This window comes from Mesoplodon densirostris, chromosome 8 (genome assembly GCF_025265405.1).
Source record: "Mesoplodon densirostris isolate mMesDen1 chromosome 8, mMesDen1 primary haplotype, whole genome shotgun sequence".
Classification (NCBI taxonomy): domain Eukaryota; kingdom Metazoa; phylum Chordata; class Mammalia; order Artiodactyla; family Ziphiidae; genus Mesoplodon; species Mesoplodon densirostris.
In genome coordinates, this window is record NC_082668.1 from 81,185,722 (window position 1) to 81,202,290 (window position 16,569).

Sequence of the window (16,569 nt, forward strand, 5' to 3'; positions counted from 1 at the left end):
TTCCTTCCTCAACAAACTAATTTAAAACTCTTACTGGAGAGTAAAACTTGTCCTATGAGGGTCAGATGAAATTTACTTTAACTTCAGTCACATTCTCACCATTTGCAACCCTCATTATGTGAAAAATACGTGCTGGGATTTTTTTTATTACCTCTGGGCTCCAGAGAAAACATTGGGCACGTTTTGAAACTAAAGAAACAATAAATTCATACAGTTTTGACATTGTACAATAGTTGTACAATATCAGATATTATATAATCCTCTTAATATCTGTATAGTATCTGATATTGTACAACATCTACTGTTGTAAAATTGCCTTATTAATATCTGAACAATACCTGATATTGCACAATGTCTGGTTTCAATTAAGACAAAAGGAGAATTTTTACTTAATTTGCTTTATGATTACTAATTCAATCCAGAATGTGAACATATGACCTATGATTACTGTTTCTGGATATAGAACTCCGTAAAGGTTGGTCCAGCTACTCACAGTGATTGCACTCTATTATTAGAATTATGACAAGAGCCCTATAGGGTTTGAAGGTTGGCTTATGGTTCCAATGAATGAATGATATTTGAGACTTAATTAAGGCTTATGGTTCCAATGAATGAATGATATTTTGAGATTTAATTACTCGACGCCATGCGCTGAAAATACAGTTGAAACAATTTCACAATGTTCTGTTCATTCCTATGCATGACTCACCAGTCTCATGTTGAATTGATAGATTTTTTCCAATTCTTCCATTTTTAGATTTTTATGCTGTAACTCATTGTGTCTGGGACAACTTTTTCCAGCTATGTTTGAAACTATGTTTGAGTTCATAAAATCAATTTTTAAAAATAAGGCCATTTTGCAAATAATTGAACAAAAATATTATGTGTCCTCAGTTATCTCAGCATCTTAAATGCATGGTTTCATTAATATAGTTATGTCAACCAAAAATAATTAAACACTTAAGTTGTTGACTTTTTTTTTTTAACTTCTACTGAGCCATCTGGGCTACCAAGATGATACTGTCGAGATTATCTGATATTATGAGCCTCATCGTAGTTCCCCGGAATAAAATGATATAGTATGTATTATATAAATAACCCAAACTATTTTGAGTTGATTTTTCAAAAGCTTATATATATGTATGATAACAGTAATTGTATATGTATTAGATAAAATCGCTATGAATTGCTTAATTTAACACATTTCTATGTATCTATTTCTTACAAAAACTGAACCCTCTCCATGTTTACGAGGCAGTTTGGGATAACAAGCAAAATAAACAAGAGCCTTTCTGAGTAAGCGTGTCCATATGCCAATGCAGTTTAGGTCTGATTCAAGACACAGAACTCATTACCTCTGAAAAAATGAAGGCACATTTATTACTGACCAGGAGAAATTCCACCGTATGTAGAATGGGAATCATATTACACACATTTGTAGCTAATTTTCAGTTTTTAAAAACAAGTCCAAGGAAGTTAAAATATTCTTTTAATTAGATGCTCAAAAAAATGAAATAAGAAAAACTGATGCAAAGACTCCTTCAAGTTAGGATTTGCAATACAAATATTTTCATCTCTTAACAGGGCAAGCTGATGTGTTCACATCTCCGTTCCAAGCTGCCTCTCTCACTAGGAAACATCAGTATTTTTAAAGCACATTTACAATGCTTTCCCATCACCCTTGCTGTGTTTTTGTAGCACCTATAGCCATAACTGGCACCTGGGGGCCCTGCATTGTTGGCAGTTTCTCTCTCATTTCTTTGGAGTCTATTCAACTGCTGTGGTTTTATTCAGAAGTCAGTGCTTTTGCATATATGATTTCCTGAGAGTGTTTGAATAGTCTTTCTCAGAAAACTGTGCCAGTCTGGCTGTGAACAGCTCTTCGAGGAGCTGACAGCAGCCTGGTCGGGTCAGCAGGCTTGGACTGGGGTTCACAGCCTCGCCCTGCCAGCTTCTCTCCCTACCCCCTCTTTTCTTACCCCTGCCTCAGTGACATCATGGCCCACATCCTGCCATTCCTTCCAAGAAGAGAACAAGTCTAGTCCAGTTAGAAAAAAATGCTGCCCAGGGAACCTCTGCAAAGCTCCCATAAAAACCATTCTTATTTGTTGTTTCACTAACTGATATGGAAGTGATTTTAAATAATAAACAAAACCAGACTGAATAATTCAAACTTCCGTAAGGTAATAATCTGTTGCGAAGACAGAAGTCCCTACTTTGGGTTATAGATAAGAAATTGGGAACAAAGGTAACCTTACATTTCTTGATTTGAGTGTATTTTTTAACATCATCATCTTGATGGTGCAGTTTTGAGATAATGAGAGCGAAAGTGGCTTTTCAGAAGCTTTAAATGGCATGCTGTTCCAAGGTGCTAAGGTAGAGAGAAGCATTGCTTTAGGAAGTGGCTCATGTGGGTGTATATGTGTTGGTGTGCTGTGCTACTGGCGATCGCATGGTCTTCATCTGTATACCACTGGAGAGAGAAAAAGAAAGATCAGAATTAGGTAGTCAGTTGTCTTTTTTTTTTTTTTTTTTTTAACCCAAGTGAGTTCTCATGAGCGTACATGGAATAACACAGGATGTTTTAATTCTTCAATCAGTTTATAAACTGAAATGTGATCAAAGAGGGTTTCTCATTTCCTCCCAGAGCTTTTCCAGGGCATGTAGTTCTGTCCTGCAGGAGTCTCTGATCGTCCTTTGCAGGTGCTGAGACAACTCACTGTGAATTTGGCTTCACTGCATAGTGCTTTAAGGATATGTATAATTAAAATATCCAAGTCCATTTTCAAATTTGACTCAAAGGACACTTAGAAACACATCATGCATAGCAGGGAATGTTTATCCTGTAAAGCCCACTTTAATTAAGTGTTTTCAGCTGTTAAATTTCTCCTACACTGCAGTAAGATAAACTATTAAAATAAATGAGTTTTTAGAAAGCCATTTTTCCTAATATATATCACTAAGGCACTAGAAAAAAATGTATTTCAATATTCCATATACATGTTTAGCATAACATATGAAGTCAAAAGTCAAATGTATTATTTGCAAACACTTTTTCACTGGAATTTCACTGGAATCTCTTATCTGCATGTCTGACATTTATGTAGGATGAGTTGATGACCTGAGGCAAAAATTTATCAACTCATCCCACCACGTGAAACAAGTAGAAAGTCACTGCCAGGCAAACATATATTATGGAGACATAAATTACCTTTCAAAAATGGCTTAAAGTATCACGTCTTGTCTTTGAACAGTGGAAGGATACACCTCAACCTCATAAGAATCTAACCCCCAAAATATATGCCAGGTTTTGTGGTATCAAATGACTGTCCCACTTTTACACAGTAGGCGCTGTTTGAACTGAGCACGGAGCAAAGTGTGTACGTTAAAAGAGAGTGAGGGAAAGCAGGCTTTTTAAGCTAAATCAGACAAGAAAGGACTCAACACAAAAATGTTTAGTGCAACACACACATATATATAATCTTTTTTCTTCTTAATCTGAAAAGGTCTAGTGCGTAAAATGAATTTGACTTAATACCTAGAAACATCCTCTGAACAGGCAACAACAGCTCTAGCCATTTCCAACTTTATAAAACCAGCCTAATTGTTTATAACCTGTGGTGTTCAACAAAAGATAACAGGGAAGTTGCAAAAACTGAAGCGCAGTGATTACTGATACCCCACTGTTGTTAGAAGAGCTAGTAACACATCCTAGAGATGGATTTGCATATTTGACCTGAGCTATTATCATGCTGGTTTCACTTTAGAATTACTCTGCCACAGGTTCACTGGGTAAGTGATTAATTTTTAATCAAAATAGGGAGAGACGGGACAATCACAGGACTAGGGTTTTGACCCTCTCAGGATAGGCAGTATTGTGCTTCTTAACCCCCAATTGTATGATATTGAACGTGACTCTTTATGACTCAAGGACATCACTTCTTCAACTTCTCATTGGAAAAATGACTCCTTTTGCTTCCGTCCCTGTCTCCTGGAACCTCTGTGAGGAGAAGTAGTTCCAAGAGGGGAACCAGACCCCACCAGGAAGTTCCCTCCCCTTGCAGGAATCTTTGCTATACCATTGACTGGAAATCCACTCCAGCATCCACCAGGGCTTTGGAGATCTGAGCTGACTGTTGAAAGTGAACGTTATCTGCAGGGAGAGAAAGGAAACATAAAGTAACTAAAAGCCGCTCCACTTTTCTGGTAGGAAGGGTGGGAAAGGCACAAGAAGAAAGGGACTGTTTGAAGTTCTAGGATTCAGCATCCCATTTAGGCCAAGACAAGTGAGTTGTGGAAAGCAACACTGTTTTATTGAAGTAAATGTAACAGTCTTGCCCCTCATGCTTTTGTTTTGTCAGTAGTGAAATTGCAAACCTGTCTGTGATACTAAAAAGTCTAATTAACTGAAACTCACCATCTGCTGTTCCATGAATAAGGAGGTACTCAACTTGTTTAAAATTTTCAGCTCTGCTCATGACTGTTGAATTCTGGAATTGGGAAAAAGAATGTCATTATTCAAAAAAAGATCTGCCATAAACTGATTTTTCACTTCAGTTTACAAAATAAAATGTTTTCAGCTGGGGCCCCCTTTGATACAAAATATAGCAAACCGATATTCAAGCAAATGCTGTCTCCATGCATGGCAGAATGTACAGCATGCCCTGTCCCTGTGAGACAGGACAGGAAAGGGAGGATGCCACATCTTCCCTGCACATGCAGAAGAGGGCATCTGCCCCCCAGGCTGCATGCGAAACCCCTTGAGTTCCAGATCCCAGATTGGCTGTGTCCTATGCATTAGCACAGGGCAGAGTCTCATATTAGCAATGTATGTTCCATGGGCTTATGCTGTAGTTCAGCCAAAAAGTGTATTGCCATGGCAACCATGTGTCACATGGTGCCATACATGCTACATTTCAAAGAGCCTGTACATAGCATTTGCAACTAAACATACCCTGCAATATGTCATATGAACTTTGGTCCACATTGCTAGGCTCTGAATGAGAAGCAAGCATTACCTTTTTTGGAACAGATGTTTAAAACCTAGGCAAATGTAACATATGGGAGGGGAAAGGGGTGAAAAAGATCAAGTATGGCCTTAGAAACTCAGTGGGTGGTTGTTGTCTGCCTCATTCTGCATTGAGGAAAGTGCTGCTTTTGGATCAAGCCAGGACATTAGGAGAAAACACTGGGAGGTCAGGTTTTTGAAGGCTGTTTAATGACCTTGGACAGGTAGGACTTCTAGAATGAGGGTGGAAGCAGTCTTTGGTGGAAAAGCTTTGAAAGTATAGAACTAGTCATCTGATCTTAATTTGGAGATGTTTGCAGAGTTGGGATGAAGGTAAGAATGTCATAGACATTGTAGCAACTTTGGGAAGGGGTGAGCGGGACTCTGCTTCTATTGTTGGGCAGAGGAAGGGCCAGTAGCCTCCCTATGGGTTTAAAATCAGCCAGCTTATCCTGCAGCATCTTGGTGAATCAAAGTCAACTTTATGAGAGGCAAGGTTTGTGTTTTACAGATATCTTTGTAGCTAACATCAGCTTAATATTTTGATGGGAACCCTGAAGGTCTGGCTGGAAGGGGATGGGGCTAAGGTCCTAACGTTTCTATTCTAGCCCCAGCTTCAATATCAGAGAGCTGCGCACCTAGAGACATGCTGCTGAGTGTTGTTTTCTTTGAAATGGGAGGAAGATTAACTCCTCTTGCTCTCACTGAAACAGAAATCAAGAGACATGGCTTTTTTTAAGGTTAAATTACAGTGATGTGAGGATGGTGTGACAGTGTTTCTGGAAAAAAGACATTCTGTCTACAACTTTCAGGACAAAGTCACCCAACATATTTGTGTTGACTGAGGCTATCAAGGTGATCTTCTCCTGGAAAGCTTAGAGCAAAGGCCCTCCTACTCCTGTGCAGGCTGGGTCCCAGTTGTCCTGACCATATGGCATTTCTGACCCAAATTGAGAATTTACCCACGAACTTTCAGAATAAACGCCTAGGACTCATTAAAAGTCACACTTCTATTTTACTTTAAGAAACGTGTTATCTGGTGAGATGTCCCAGATGAATCCACACATCCATCCATCCATCCATCCATCCATCCATCCATCCCAACATTATACTCCATTCATTCTTCCATCCATTCATTTTTTCAAGTCGATCAATATTTATTTGTCATATACCCAACTAAACAATAAGATCCATGAGAAGAGGAATTTATATCATTCATTACTCTATCCTGATCATTTAATAGCTAAATATCAATTAAAGGAATAAACCAAAGAAATGTAGGCACTTATATTGTACTCTTCTCTATATTCGGTCCTAGTTTTGCAGAGGCAAGTGGGAACAGCTAAGGGAGGTGGGATAAAATATTCTCATTCTGAAATTTACCAAGATATGTTTTGCCCAGTTTCAATCCATACACCATGCCATTAGTAATAAGAGCTGATACTTATTGTGTACTCTGTGCCAGTCACTCTGCTAAGCATCTTAAAGGATTTATAAAAGCACCGTTCTATTTAATCCTCATGACATTCCTGCAACATAGGTCTATAGCAATCCCACTTCTACACAGAGACAATAAAGTACACCAGGTTACATCAGGAAGAAGTCGGACCTGGACACAAAGTCTGATGGCAGGACCTCTTTTACCTCCTATGCTGCACTGAGTCTCCACTAAAATTCCAAGCTGCTCATGATGTGGTCTTCCAGCAAAGATACAGGGAGCAAGAAATTGTTACTGAACTGTTCTGGGATTTGCAGTACACAAACACACTGGGTGTTCTTTGCCCCCTGCGTTCTCATGCCTTCTTAGAGTGAATTCATTGGAAGAGAGCTGGCTCGCACAGACCTTCGAGACTTGTGAGGCGTTTTGGACTGTGTGGTTGATGCAGAACCTAATGAAGCAACAGAACCCTGAGCGATGAGCTGCCCTGGAGAGAGGAAAGGGTCAAAATCAATCTCCCAAAAGGCCAGTGTAGGATTCAAAGCTGGCAACAGCAGAGGCTGGGGCTGAGCCACCAACAGTGAACACTGCCAGTCTGAGCCCCAGACCCGGCGCCCTCATCCGGGTCCTCCTGCACCAACCTTTCTGCGGCTACACGGCTGTCTCCTCCACCTTGTTTCTCCCCACAAGAAAACCAGCCCTACGCGTGCCTAAGATAGTCAACTTGAGCACCTAGACGTGGCCCAAATATCCAGCTGTGTCGCCTCCCCTCCCCTCCAACAGCCTCTCGGGCCTTCCTTGCGTGGCAGAGTGCACAGCAAAAGCTGCTCCACGACCTCCCTGAGCCATGAGACAGAGAAATGTCACTGAAACATAGAGTAATAGTTAGGAGACATATAAATACGCAGGACAGTTAGCAAGGAATGTGATAACTACTGGAGTTTGGACCAAAACAGTTTCTGGCTGCCTTTTTTTTCTTAAATGGAGTGAATACAGGCTGAAAGAAGACAATTTTTATAAACAAGTAAAACCCTGAGCCTAAGATAAATGTTGTGATGTACACACTGTAGCTGTGATGAACTAGACATGGTGAGAAATGCAACATACTGAGAAAAAGACGAAAACTGTGATAAAAGTGTCATGATGCAAATTGTTTTACATTAACAATATTACACTACAAAGAAAGAAAGACAAATACTTTAATGCAGCAAGGGAAAAATAAAACAAAAGCTTCCCCTGCAACCACAAGATAAGTGTGTCATTTCCAATGCACGTGTCCCCCTGCTCGCTGGGAGTTGCGTCAAGAGGGACCTCGCAGTGCACGGGAGCCAGGCAGCCTCAGGCATGCACCCGTTTCAGGGCTCGCAGGCTCCTGAGAACGTTTTGCCCTCCTGGAACGATGCAGCTGTGTCACCTTGCCTCTGGAACCACCAGTCATTCCCTACTAGACTGAGCATCCTGGCTTCTCAATCAAGAGAGACTCTTGACAGTCCGCTGTATGGCACACTTTAACCCATGAAAGGCAGCCAAAGTCAGTGAAAGAAATGCATGCACTCAGTTAAGGGAGAATTAATGACCAGAAATAATTCAATTGTGCTATTTCAACCCACCAAAACAGGATAATCCCCATTTGCCTATCGATGGAAACAGAAATAAAAAAGGAAATGGATGACTAAGTTAGAAGCCGAATAGTCTGTCACCAGCTCCTAAAAAGGAAGTTTAGAGTGATAAATGGGCAAGGATGCAATGGTGGTGCAGTTGGCACTCTCCCGAGGCTAGAAACTTCCGGAGAGCCCCGCTGCCAGCAACAGCCTGGCAAAGTGAAGTGGGAAGGATGGGTCCAGTGGCAGTGCTGATCCACAGCATCTCTGCAAGGAGCTTTTCCTTCAAGCCCCAAGAAGAACCATCTGTAGCTGCTCGTTGGATCATGCTGGTTCCTCAGTTACCTTCCAGCAAATAAATCTTTGTATTTTTGAAATAAAAGAGAGAGCTGATAAGAGTGGCGAAGTACTGTGAGAAACAGAAGGTCTGACAATTTTTAAGCTACCCCTTGCGCCATCCAGGAACCATACGGACAATTTGCTTCCTGAGAATAATGGTGGCAGCCTCCATGCTTTTGTAAGCTTATTTCATGGCAGGCATAGGTGTCTCATTGAATCCTTTCAATGATCCCATGAGGTAGCTCTGATTCTCCCCATTATTCAGATGAGGAAACAGAGGTTCCGAGGGGTTTAGTAACCTCTCCTAGCTAATAGGTGGTGGAAACAGAATTTTAGCACAGGTCACACTCAAAAGTCCATGCCTCTTAACATCATATTCTAGTGTCCCTCCACTTCACAGCCAAACAACGCATTGTCATTTCCAAGCTCTGGTAGAAAAAGCCAACAGCCACAGGTGTAATGGACACCCTATCACTTCAGTGAAACAGTACCCCGAGTGTACTGACTTGCTCTGTGCATTCTCCCACTTGTGACCAAAGCCTCATAAATAATATTAAGTGAGGCTGTTTGGGCAAGCCCCATGTGTGCCACAACAGAGGCCACAGAAGATGTTTAAGGGAAATTAATTCAACCCACCACAGCAGATGTTTTACTTGTCCGTATCCATCAAACAACTGTACCGGTGAGATGCCAAGGAAAGAGCTCCCATCCGCCTACAGGGGGCCCTACCTCAGGCCTCACCCAGCAACACTGGCTTCTTTAAAGATCACACAGCAGTCAACATTTTATCAGCACTCAACAAACAAGTTAAGGTTTGGCTTAAATCTGAAGGTCTCTCTCCCTTTGGCATATTCTAGGATAATAGAACAAATGTCAAATCAGTACAAGATGGCATATTTACAAAATTGCACCCTGTTTTGCATAACCTAACGATGCAGCAGTTCTTAAGGATTGAACATTTCAAATCTGCTAGCAGAAGACTGCCAAATCTATGACTGTTTCGTACACTTGCCAAAAGCCTATCAAATTCTGAGCAAAATGCAAAATAAATCTCCTCTACAAGTTAAATCAGTCCCTTCTGTGTGTTCCAGGCTGCCCTCTTCTCTTGGCAACGAGGCTCAGGCCTTGGGCCCCGTTTCTCTTGCCCTTGATCTGATGCTGCTCTCTGGAAGTCCATTCCCTCCCTGGTCTCCCATCCTGCCTTATTAGCCACCATTTGGCCTGCTCCTCCCACATCCCTGCTCTGTGTTATCCCTCGGTTCACCCAACCTGCTTCACAGATCCCCAGAAAACCAGCTCTGCTTGCTGCCACTCATGTGTCGACTGTGCTCCCCTGCCTCGTCGGTCCCTCTGGCAGCCTGTGGAGAGCACCTACGCTCTTCCACTGCATCTCCCAGAAGTCTTCCTTAACTGGCTCCAGATAAGTGCCCTCTCCCTTTCCTACCCCTCAGTAGCTATATCTTATATAACTTTTTGTGCCTCCGTTTCTGGGTCAATAAAATGGAGATAATTAGAGCACTTATCTCAGAGAATCTGAGGGAGAACTGAACCTAATAACCCATGGAAAGAGCTTAGAACAGTGTCTGGCCATAGAAGCAAGCACTTACTAAGTGAATTAAAAAAATGAATGAAATAAATGAAACCAGATCCCCCCAACTGGTTGAGAGGAGTGGGGGGAGGTGAAACCCTAACTTCTCAGCCACTTCCCTTCCCTCCCTACATGCTCAGAAGGCACAGAATTCCTGGGGCTCCAGAGTCACAATTTGGAACTACTAGTCTTTTCCATACATACTGGGCACTTGGTCATGTTCAAGTTCATGCTTTCTTACTACTCTCTTTTGTTTTTTTAAAAAATTTATTTATTATTTTTTTTTTGGCTGTGTTGGGTCTTCGTTTCTGTGCGAGGGCTTTCTCTAGTTGCGGCGAGTGGGGGCCACTCTTCATCGCGGGGCGCGGGCCTCTCACTATCGCGATCTCTCTTGTTGCGGAGCACAGGCTCCAGATGCACAAGCTCAGTAGTTGTGGCTCACGGGCCCAGTTGCTCTGCGGCATGTGGGATCTTCCCAGACCAGGGCTCGAACCCATGTCCCCTGCATTGGCAGGCAGATTCTCCACCACTGCGCCACCAGGGAAACCCTATTACTACTCTCTTTTATTTCTCTTCAAAAATTTTGCCTGTATGTTTTGTCTCACCAACGAGGTAATCAACTTCTGAACAACTAAAACACCAGGCACCTTGAATGGGTGGATGAAAGTCTACCAGGTGTTAATTTTTTTTTTTTTTTTACAGGTTTGACTAAAAGACCTGTGATTGACCAAGAGACCATTCATCAATGTTAGTCAGGAACCCACTCCTCAAGGTGCGACCACGGTTGCTATCTGCTTATCGCTATTGGGGGTGAGGGCTGTCTCATTGTCTATCTGATTCTTTTGCTCAAATCTGTCGCCATTTCTGTCGGCTGTGGACTGAGACTCGGACTGAGACTCACGGCAGTGAGTCTGCTTATACTTCTTATTAGCTACACTGTCATCCCTCCACTCTGCCTGCCTACTTAGAGCTTCTGGGACCAGCTTCTTGGAGTTTCAGGGAGATGAACAGCTTCCTTCCTCTTTGAGTCCCTGGTATCCTTCAACGTGCTCCTGCCCTACCACTCGGCAGTGGGTAGGTGACTATCTACAAAAAGAGTATTATGGAGTCACTGTTTGTGTCATTGCATTGGGTCCAAGCCTTAGTCCCAGGGTCTCCTAATTTATATGGCAGCATTGTGAGAATAAGAAAAGGCCCTCCTTCCGGTTAGATGCAGCCTCAGAGGTGCACACCTTAGAGAATGAAGCATAGACCAGCTTCCAGCAGTGCACAAGCTGAACAACTATACATGACATCCCTGCCTGTTCCATTTGCATATAGAAATGGTTCCTTCAACTTCCTTTCCTAAATAGTAAGTAGGACCTTTATTTCACAAAATGTGCTTCTCTTGCTGTGCTTGTCTAAACTCTTTCAAATCTGGGTCATCAGTGACTTAAAAATGAATCCTCTCCTCATTTGAATTTTATTAAAACTTACATTCTCTTCCAAAGGCTGTAATTCTGGCTACTGATAATGACTCTATAGCTGAAAAGGTGTACAACGATCACAGCACCTTGCTTATTACACACTTCGATCATTCCTATCCTGGATGTGCTGAAGAAAGTCAATAGTCTAGACTACCTGGGACTCATTTTCAAACTATTTCCTCCTGACCTACGGAAATGCACAGAGCAGCGAAAGCCAGTAAGGAATTGTCTCCTTTGTCTTTTCCAAGAGGGCAGAAGGAGGGAGGGAGAGAAGGAGAGAGAAAGGGAGGAAATAAAAACAACCTGGGAAAGAGAAGTAAAAGAAGACAGGGGTCCAGAGGGGCAGCTGGGGCCTTGGAGGAAAATAGAATCTTTGAATGTATTCCTGCCAGAGACAAAAGCACAGGCTCATTTAAAAAACAAAGGAAGGCAGCTTTATTCTAAAGCCTGCTGTGCACCAAATATAGGTACTTAGATTCAGTTCTCCACTTTCTGAGGATGCAACTTACAGGGAGGAAACAATACAGTGAGTGCATTTGCCTCACTTTCTCCTACCCACCTTAACTGTCGCCCACCCAAATAATTCCTCTGAGTAACACATTGGGAACCTTTAGCTCTCTGGTACTGGCAGTTTTAATGTGTCCATTGCCAGCAATGAATTTTGTGCCAAGAAAACCCGACTCCTGGCGTGGAAGGATTAAACAGTCCTCGGGTGCCATCTGTGCAGTGAAGTGAGACAGTGACTTTGTGCTCCCAGTGTTCGTGTATTGCCATTGGTAGGAGGAAGTGACTTCTATTTACATGACTACCTCATGCAGAGAACATCTAAGGGGAGAGATGAAAATGGCCACCTCCGTGGACGGTAGAGTTGGAGAAGAGGGGGATGTGTGTGGGAAGGAGAAGCCTATGGTAAAATCTGGAGAAAGATACAGGTTGACATGGCAGATTAAAACTAATTATCCTCTAGGGGGAGGGCTGGTTGAAGAGGAAACACCCTGTTGGCTGATGTTCTTGAAGTGCAGTAGGGTAGGTGCCACGGCCTTCCTCGGATGTCAAGGTTTAGACTTGACCCTGTGCTTTTAGGTTCAAAGACTTTCAAAATGGGATTTTTAAAATGAACTTTTGACTCATCATCCACCAGGTTCTAGAGTCAGGATGAGGGTCCCGGGCAGTACACCTCTGATGTTTTGGGAGTTTTTAGTACTTTAGGATATTTGAGAATACCCTTTAGCCATGCCCCAAATATGGCACACCACAGGAGGGATCCTGGTCGGGTCACTAGCAAGAAAATTCCAGCTGTAAAATGAGAGAAATTATGGAGACATACAATTTTTATCACAATGTTTCCCTTCCAAAAGTTTTAAAATTAAATCAAAAAAAGGTTTTAAGGTTTCTATTTCATACTGGGTGATCCAAAGAATACAATGTTGAGCAAAGCCTTGAATGACTAATAATACTGCAGAGGGGAAAAAGGAGTACAAACTAACTATGGGTCCAAGATGGATAAATTGAGGATTAAAGATATACAAGGAAAATGTCATGGGAGTCAAGAGAGAATGCTAGTCCTCTGGGCGAGCAGGACAAGTTTCCTAGTGGATGAAGACAGAGGGGAATGACATTCCAGGTCGAGTAACAGAGGACAGAGGCACAAAAGGGAAAAGCCCAGAAATATTCAGAGAACACTGAGCATTCCAGGTAGACTGGGCCATTCTAAGAAAGGTGTTGAACACCTGGTTAAAGAGTGAGGGCTGGACTAGTTGAGTGCACAGGAAAAGTCCATGAAAGTGTTACGGGTGAGGGTTAACCTCCCACCTCTGTGTGGTACAGGCTGGAGTGCAGAGAGATAAGCTAAGGGGGGACCCATGGGGTTACTGTTGTAAAAAGAGGTAGTCATGTGACAGCAGCAATGTGGTTATGGAGCAGGGAAAGGATGTCTAAAGCAGCTTATTGGATGTGGAGGAGAAAGAATGGGAAAAACTGAGTCCAAAGTATCATGTGGGACACTCAGCAGAAATAAGGACAACCTGATTACAGGACTGTTTTGTAGGGGAAGATGATTGGTACATCACACTTTACAGGTTGTTACTTTTCTACCTTGACTGAAAAACAGAGATGAAAACACACACACACCCAGGCACAAACACAAGCATACACCTCCCCGCCCCTCCCCCACAAGCCTTGCTAAATAAAACTGAAAGGAAGAGGTAAAACTAAACTGTCTGTACATATCTTGTAAAAGTAGAAATTTTATTTGCATTTTCTTGTGCTTTGATCAAATGGCTTCAGAACCCATAATAATGATGACATCTTACAAAAATGTACAAATATGGCTCAGAGCGATGTATGAATAGGGGGTCCAAGCATTGAGAGCTGTGGCACAGATGAGGAGAAATTGTGGTCTTAAATTGTATGGGTTATTGTTCTCTTTTTATCCTGGGAGGAGTTTTGAATATCCTCCGGAGAACGTAGACATCAGATGATTGACCTTGTCATCTGTAAGTTTCAGGGTTTTCAATTTACGTGACAGAATCAGGAAAGTTGTTTTTTTTTTCTGGTTGGGGGGCAGTGTGCTAGAAGGGTCGCTAGTACTTTGGCTGACACTTCCAGCTGCAGCAGGCTGCCACCAAAGAGAGGACCCTGGCTTTGCAGTGGCACCCACACTAGCACGCGGGGGTCGCCAATGATGGCTACACCCAGACCATATTTCAGATGCTATAGCTCATCTGCACAGCAACGTGCCCACTGCCTCTTCCATCAGGCAAAAAGCCTGTGGATGCTATTCAGTAATTTGGGTTCAAGGGCTTTTCAGAGTATTACCCTCCTGTACCTACACCTTGTGTGAAAGAAACTGTACATATTTGGCTATGAATAAGAAAATTATAGGCTTGTACATACAACTTAATTATGATAATACCATAAGAAATTTTAATATGTAGTTAAAGGTTTAGAGAGTCTTCTGGGCTCTAAAGGAATACGTTGAATTTGACATGTTTTCTGAACTGAAATTTTTATAATTAAAGTAATTATCTGGTATTGCTTTGTATTTCCAAATGAACGCATATTGTGACCTATATAGCATACGATAAAGGCTGTAATTATGCAGAATATAGTACGGGAAGCTATTGGAGTATCTCTAAACCACCTGTGTTATTTCCTTTTAACAAGAATTTCATTGGAAATAAAAAATATATATTTTCTGGAATAGATACACTTAAAAATGTTCTTATACCACTTATAAATAGGTTATAAAATGGATCTAGTTCACCATCTCTTACCCTGTAATGGTCAAGGTTGTCTTCTGGAGTTGGAAGACCCATGTAACGTTCTGTGTACACTGAGTCTGTGATGGAGAAAAGAAAAAAACTTAATTCATACAATAAAAACGTTTTTCCCTTTTTTGGGGGTTACTTTATATGTTTTCATATTCTTTACTTGTGCCAAGGTCTATAGTGTTACCCTCAGAAGTATCTCCTCCAGATCATCTCTACTTGGCTTTTTAAAGCAGCCAGACTCCTGCCTTTCCATACTCAGCCCTATAGCCCATTCCCTTTTGGGAATTCCTGTGAGGGCAGAGGGAGATCAAACCAGGTGATCTAAATCCCAATCAACAACCCGCCTGCAGAAAAGTCAAATGGGAAGTGCTAAGTGCTAAGGACTCTACATTATCTTCTGACCCTCTCAAAGATCTTGATTAGCAAGTCACGTAATGTCTCAATTGTCTTGAATTTCTTGGTCCTGACATCAGTTAGTATATGCTCTACTTTAGGGTACTCTCTTTCCTACTGGAAACTCCTCATAATTTTCAATTACTAGTTGCTTACTTAAATCGTATATTTTTTTGGTGGGGGGGAGACAGCTCGAAAGGAAAGAATTCAGTTATCATTTATTTGCTGTAAAACCCTATAACGGCTCAGCTGCTCCATCATAATGCAAGTTAAACATCTGTTTTCTCTCATTTTGAGGAGAGGCCTCAATTCTGATGTTATAACTATTGAGTATCGAGAAACAGATTATATTAGTATCTGTGCTGAAGTGACATAAGCTGTTTTATCTATAGATATGGCAGAAAACCTATGCATTGTTGGTTTGGTTATTTTGGATATTTAAACATATTTTTGACCTAATTAAAAAAAATTAAATCATATATCAAATGTATGTGTGTGTATATATATATGTGTGTGTATATATGTATTTCCTAAAATATCAGTGAGAAAATTTACTGTGGCTGAACTCCAATATAACTTTAAAAATCTGAAATAACTGTTTTTGAAACATGACCAGGTTACAGTAACTAAATAAGTATAATACGTTTCCATTGTGCTACATAGGTTAATGGCTTGAATTTCTTGGCGTTTCAGGGAGATGAACATCTTCCTTCCTGTACCAGTATTTCAATATTGATTTAATTAATTATTTAGAAGAATATATCATCAAAACAACAAGCTTAAACAACATCCTAACCCTTTGTGAATGACTGGCATTGGAGATTAAAAACTACATTGATAACTAATGTTAGTTGTTCCATGTGTACTGCTCATGCTTTTCCTATGGAAACCAAAATATTTTCCTCCAAAATGAGTAACAGCAATATTTTATCATTTTGATTAAAGTGAATACAGACTACAAGCAAGTTTACATATCTAGAGGACACTAATATATAAAATATAGTATCTTAAAGTACACTTTTAAAATATAAGATTTTCCTAAAATGCTCATCTTTTAACATTTAAATATGAATAACTTAGGTTATACATTTAATGGAGGGGGGTGGGGGGGAATAGCTTTTAAGGGCAAAATAAAATTTTCCCCAAACAGCTACAGTTCTTCTTGTCCTAGAACATAATACCCCTTTCTTATTATGCTAACCAGGTTTACATGTGTAAGAAGGTCTCAAATTTTAAAAATACTATTTAAAAAATGCTTAGTGTTGTGGTTGTAAACTTTTAGAAGTACGTCTTGCAATACCACTTATGTACTCCTTCAATTTGATTTTTGAGTAATATTGTTCAAATTTGCACATATATAAGAATTCTAGAAAGTTCCCAAGTGTTAGGTTGGTCCATATACGTTTAATAAAGTTCTCTTCTTACCATTATGTGGTTCCAAACTCACAAAGACTGTTTCTATTT

General features: G+C 41.0%; 1 protein-coding gene across 2 annotated transcripts in view; it reads right to left on the reverse strand.

Annotated features, from left to right (window-relative positions):
• Positions 1 to 1,356: 1,356 nt before the first annotated feature.
• Positions 1,357 to 16,569, reverse strand: part of DPP4 (dipeptidyl peptidase 4) — a 79,039-nt gene continuing 63,826 nt past the window's right edge. For both annotated transcript variants that reach the window (XM_060106551.1, XM_060106550.1), the window contains exons 23-26: positions 14,716 to 14,780; positions 4,418 to 4,490; positions 4,080 to 4,153; positions 1,357 to 2,473 (exon numbers count right to left, since the gene is read on the reverse strand). In XM_060106551.1, coding sequence (XP_059962534.1) covers positions 2,372 to 2,473; positions 4,080 to 4,153; positions 4,418 to 4,490; positions 14,716 to 14,780 — 314 coding nt within the window. In that variant the 3' untranslated portion in view covers positions 1,357 to 2,371. The remainder of the gene's footprint in view (positions 2,474 to 4,079; positions 4,154 to 4,417; positions 4,491 to 14,715; positions 14,781 to 16,569) is intronic.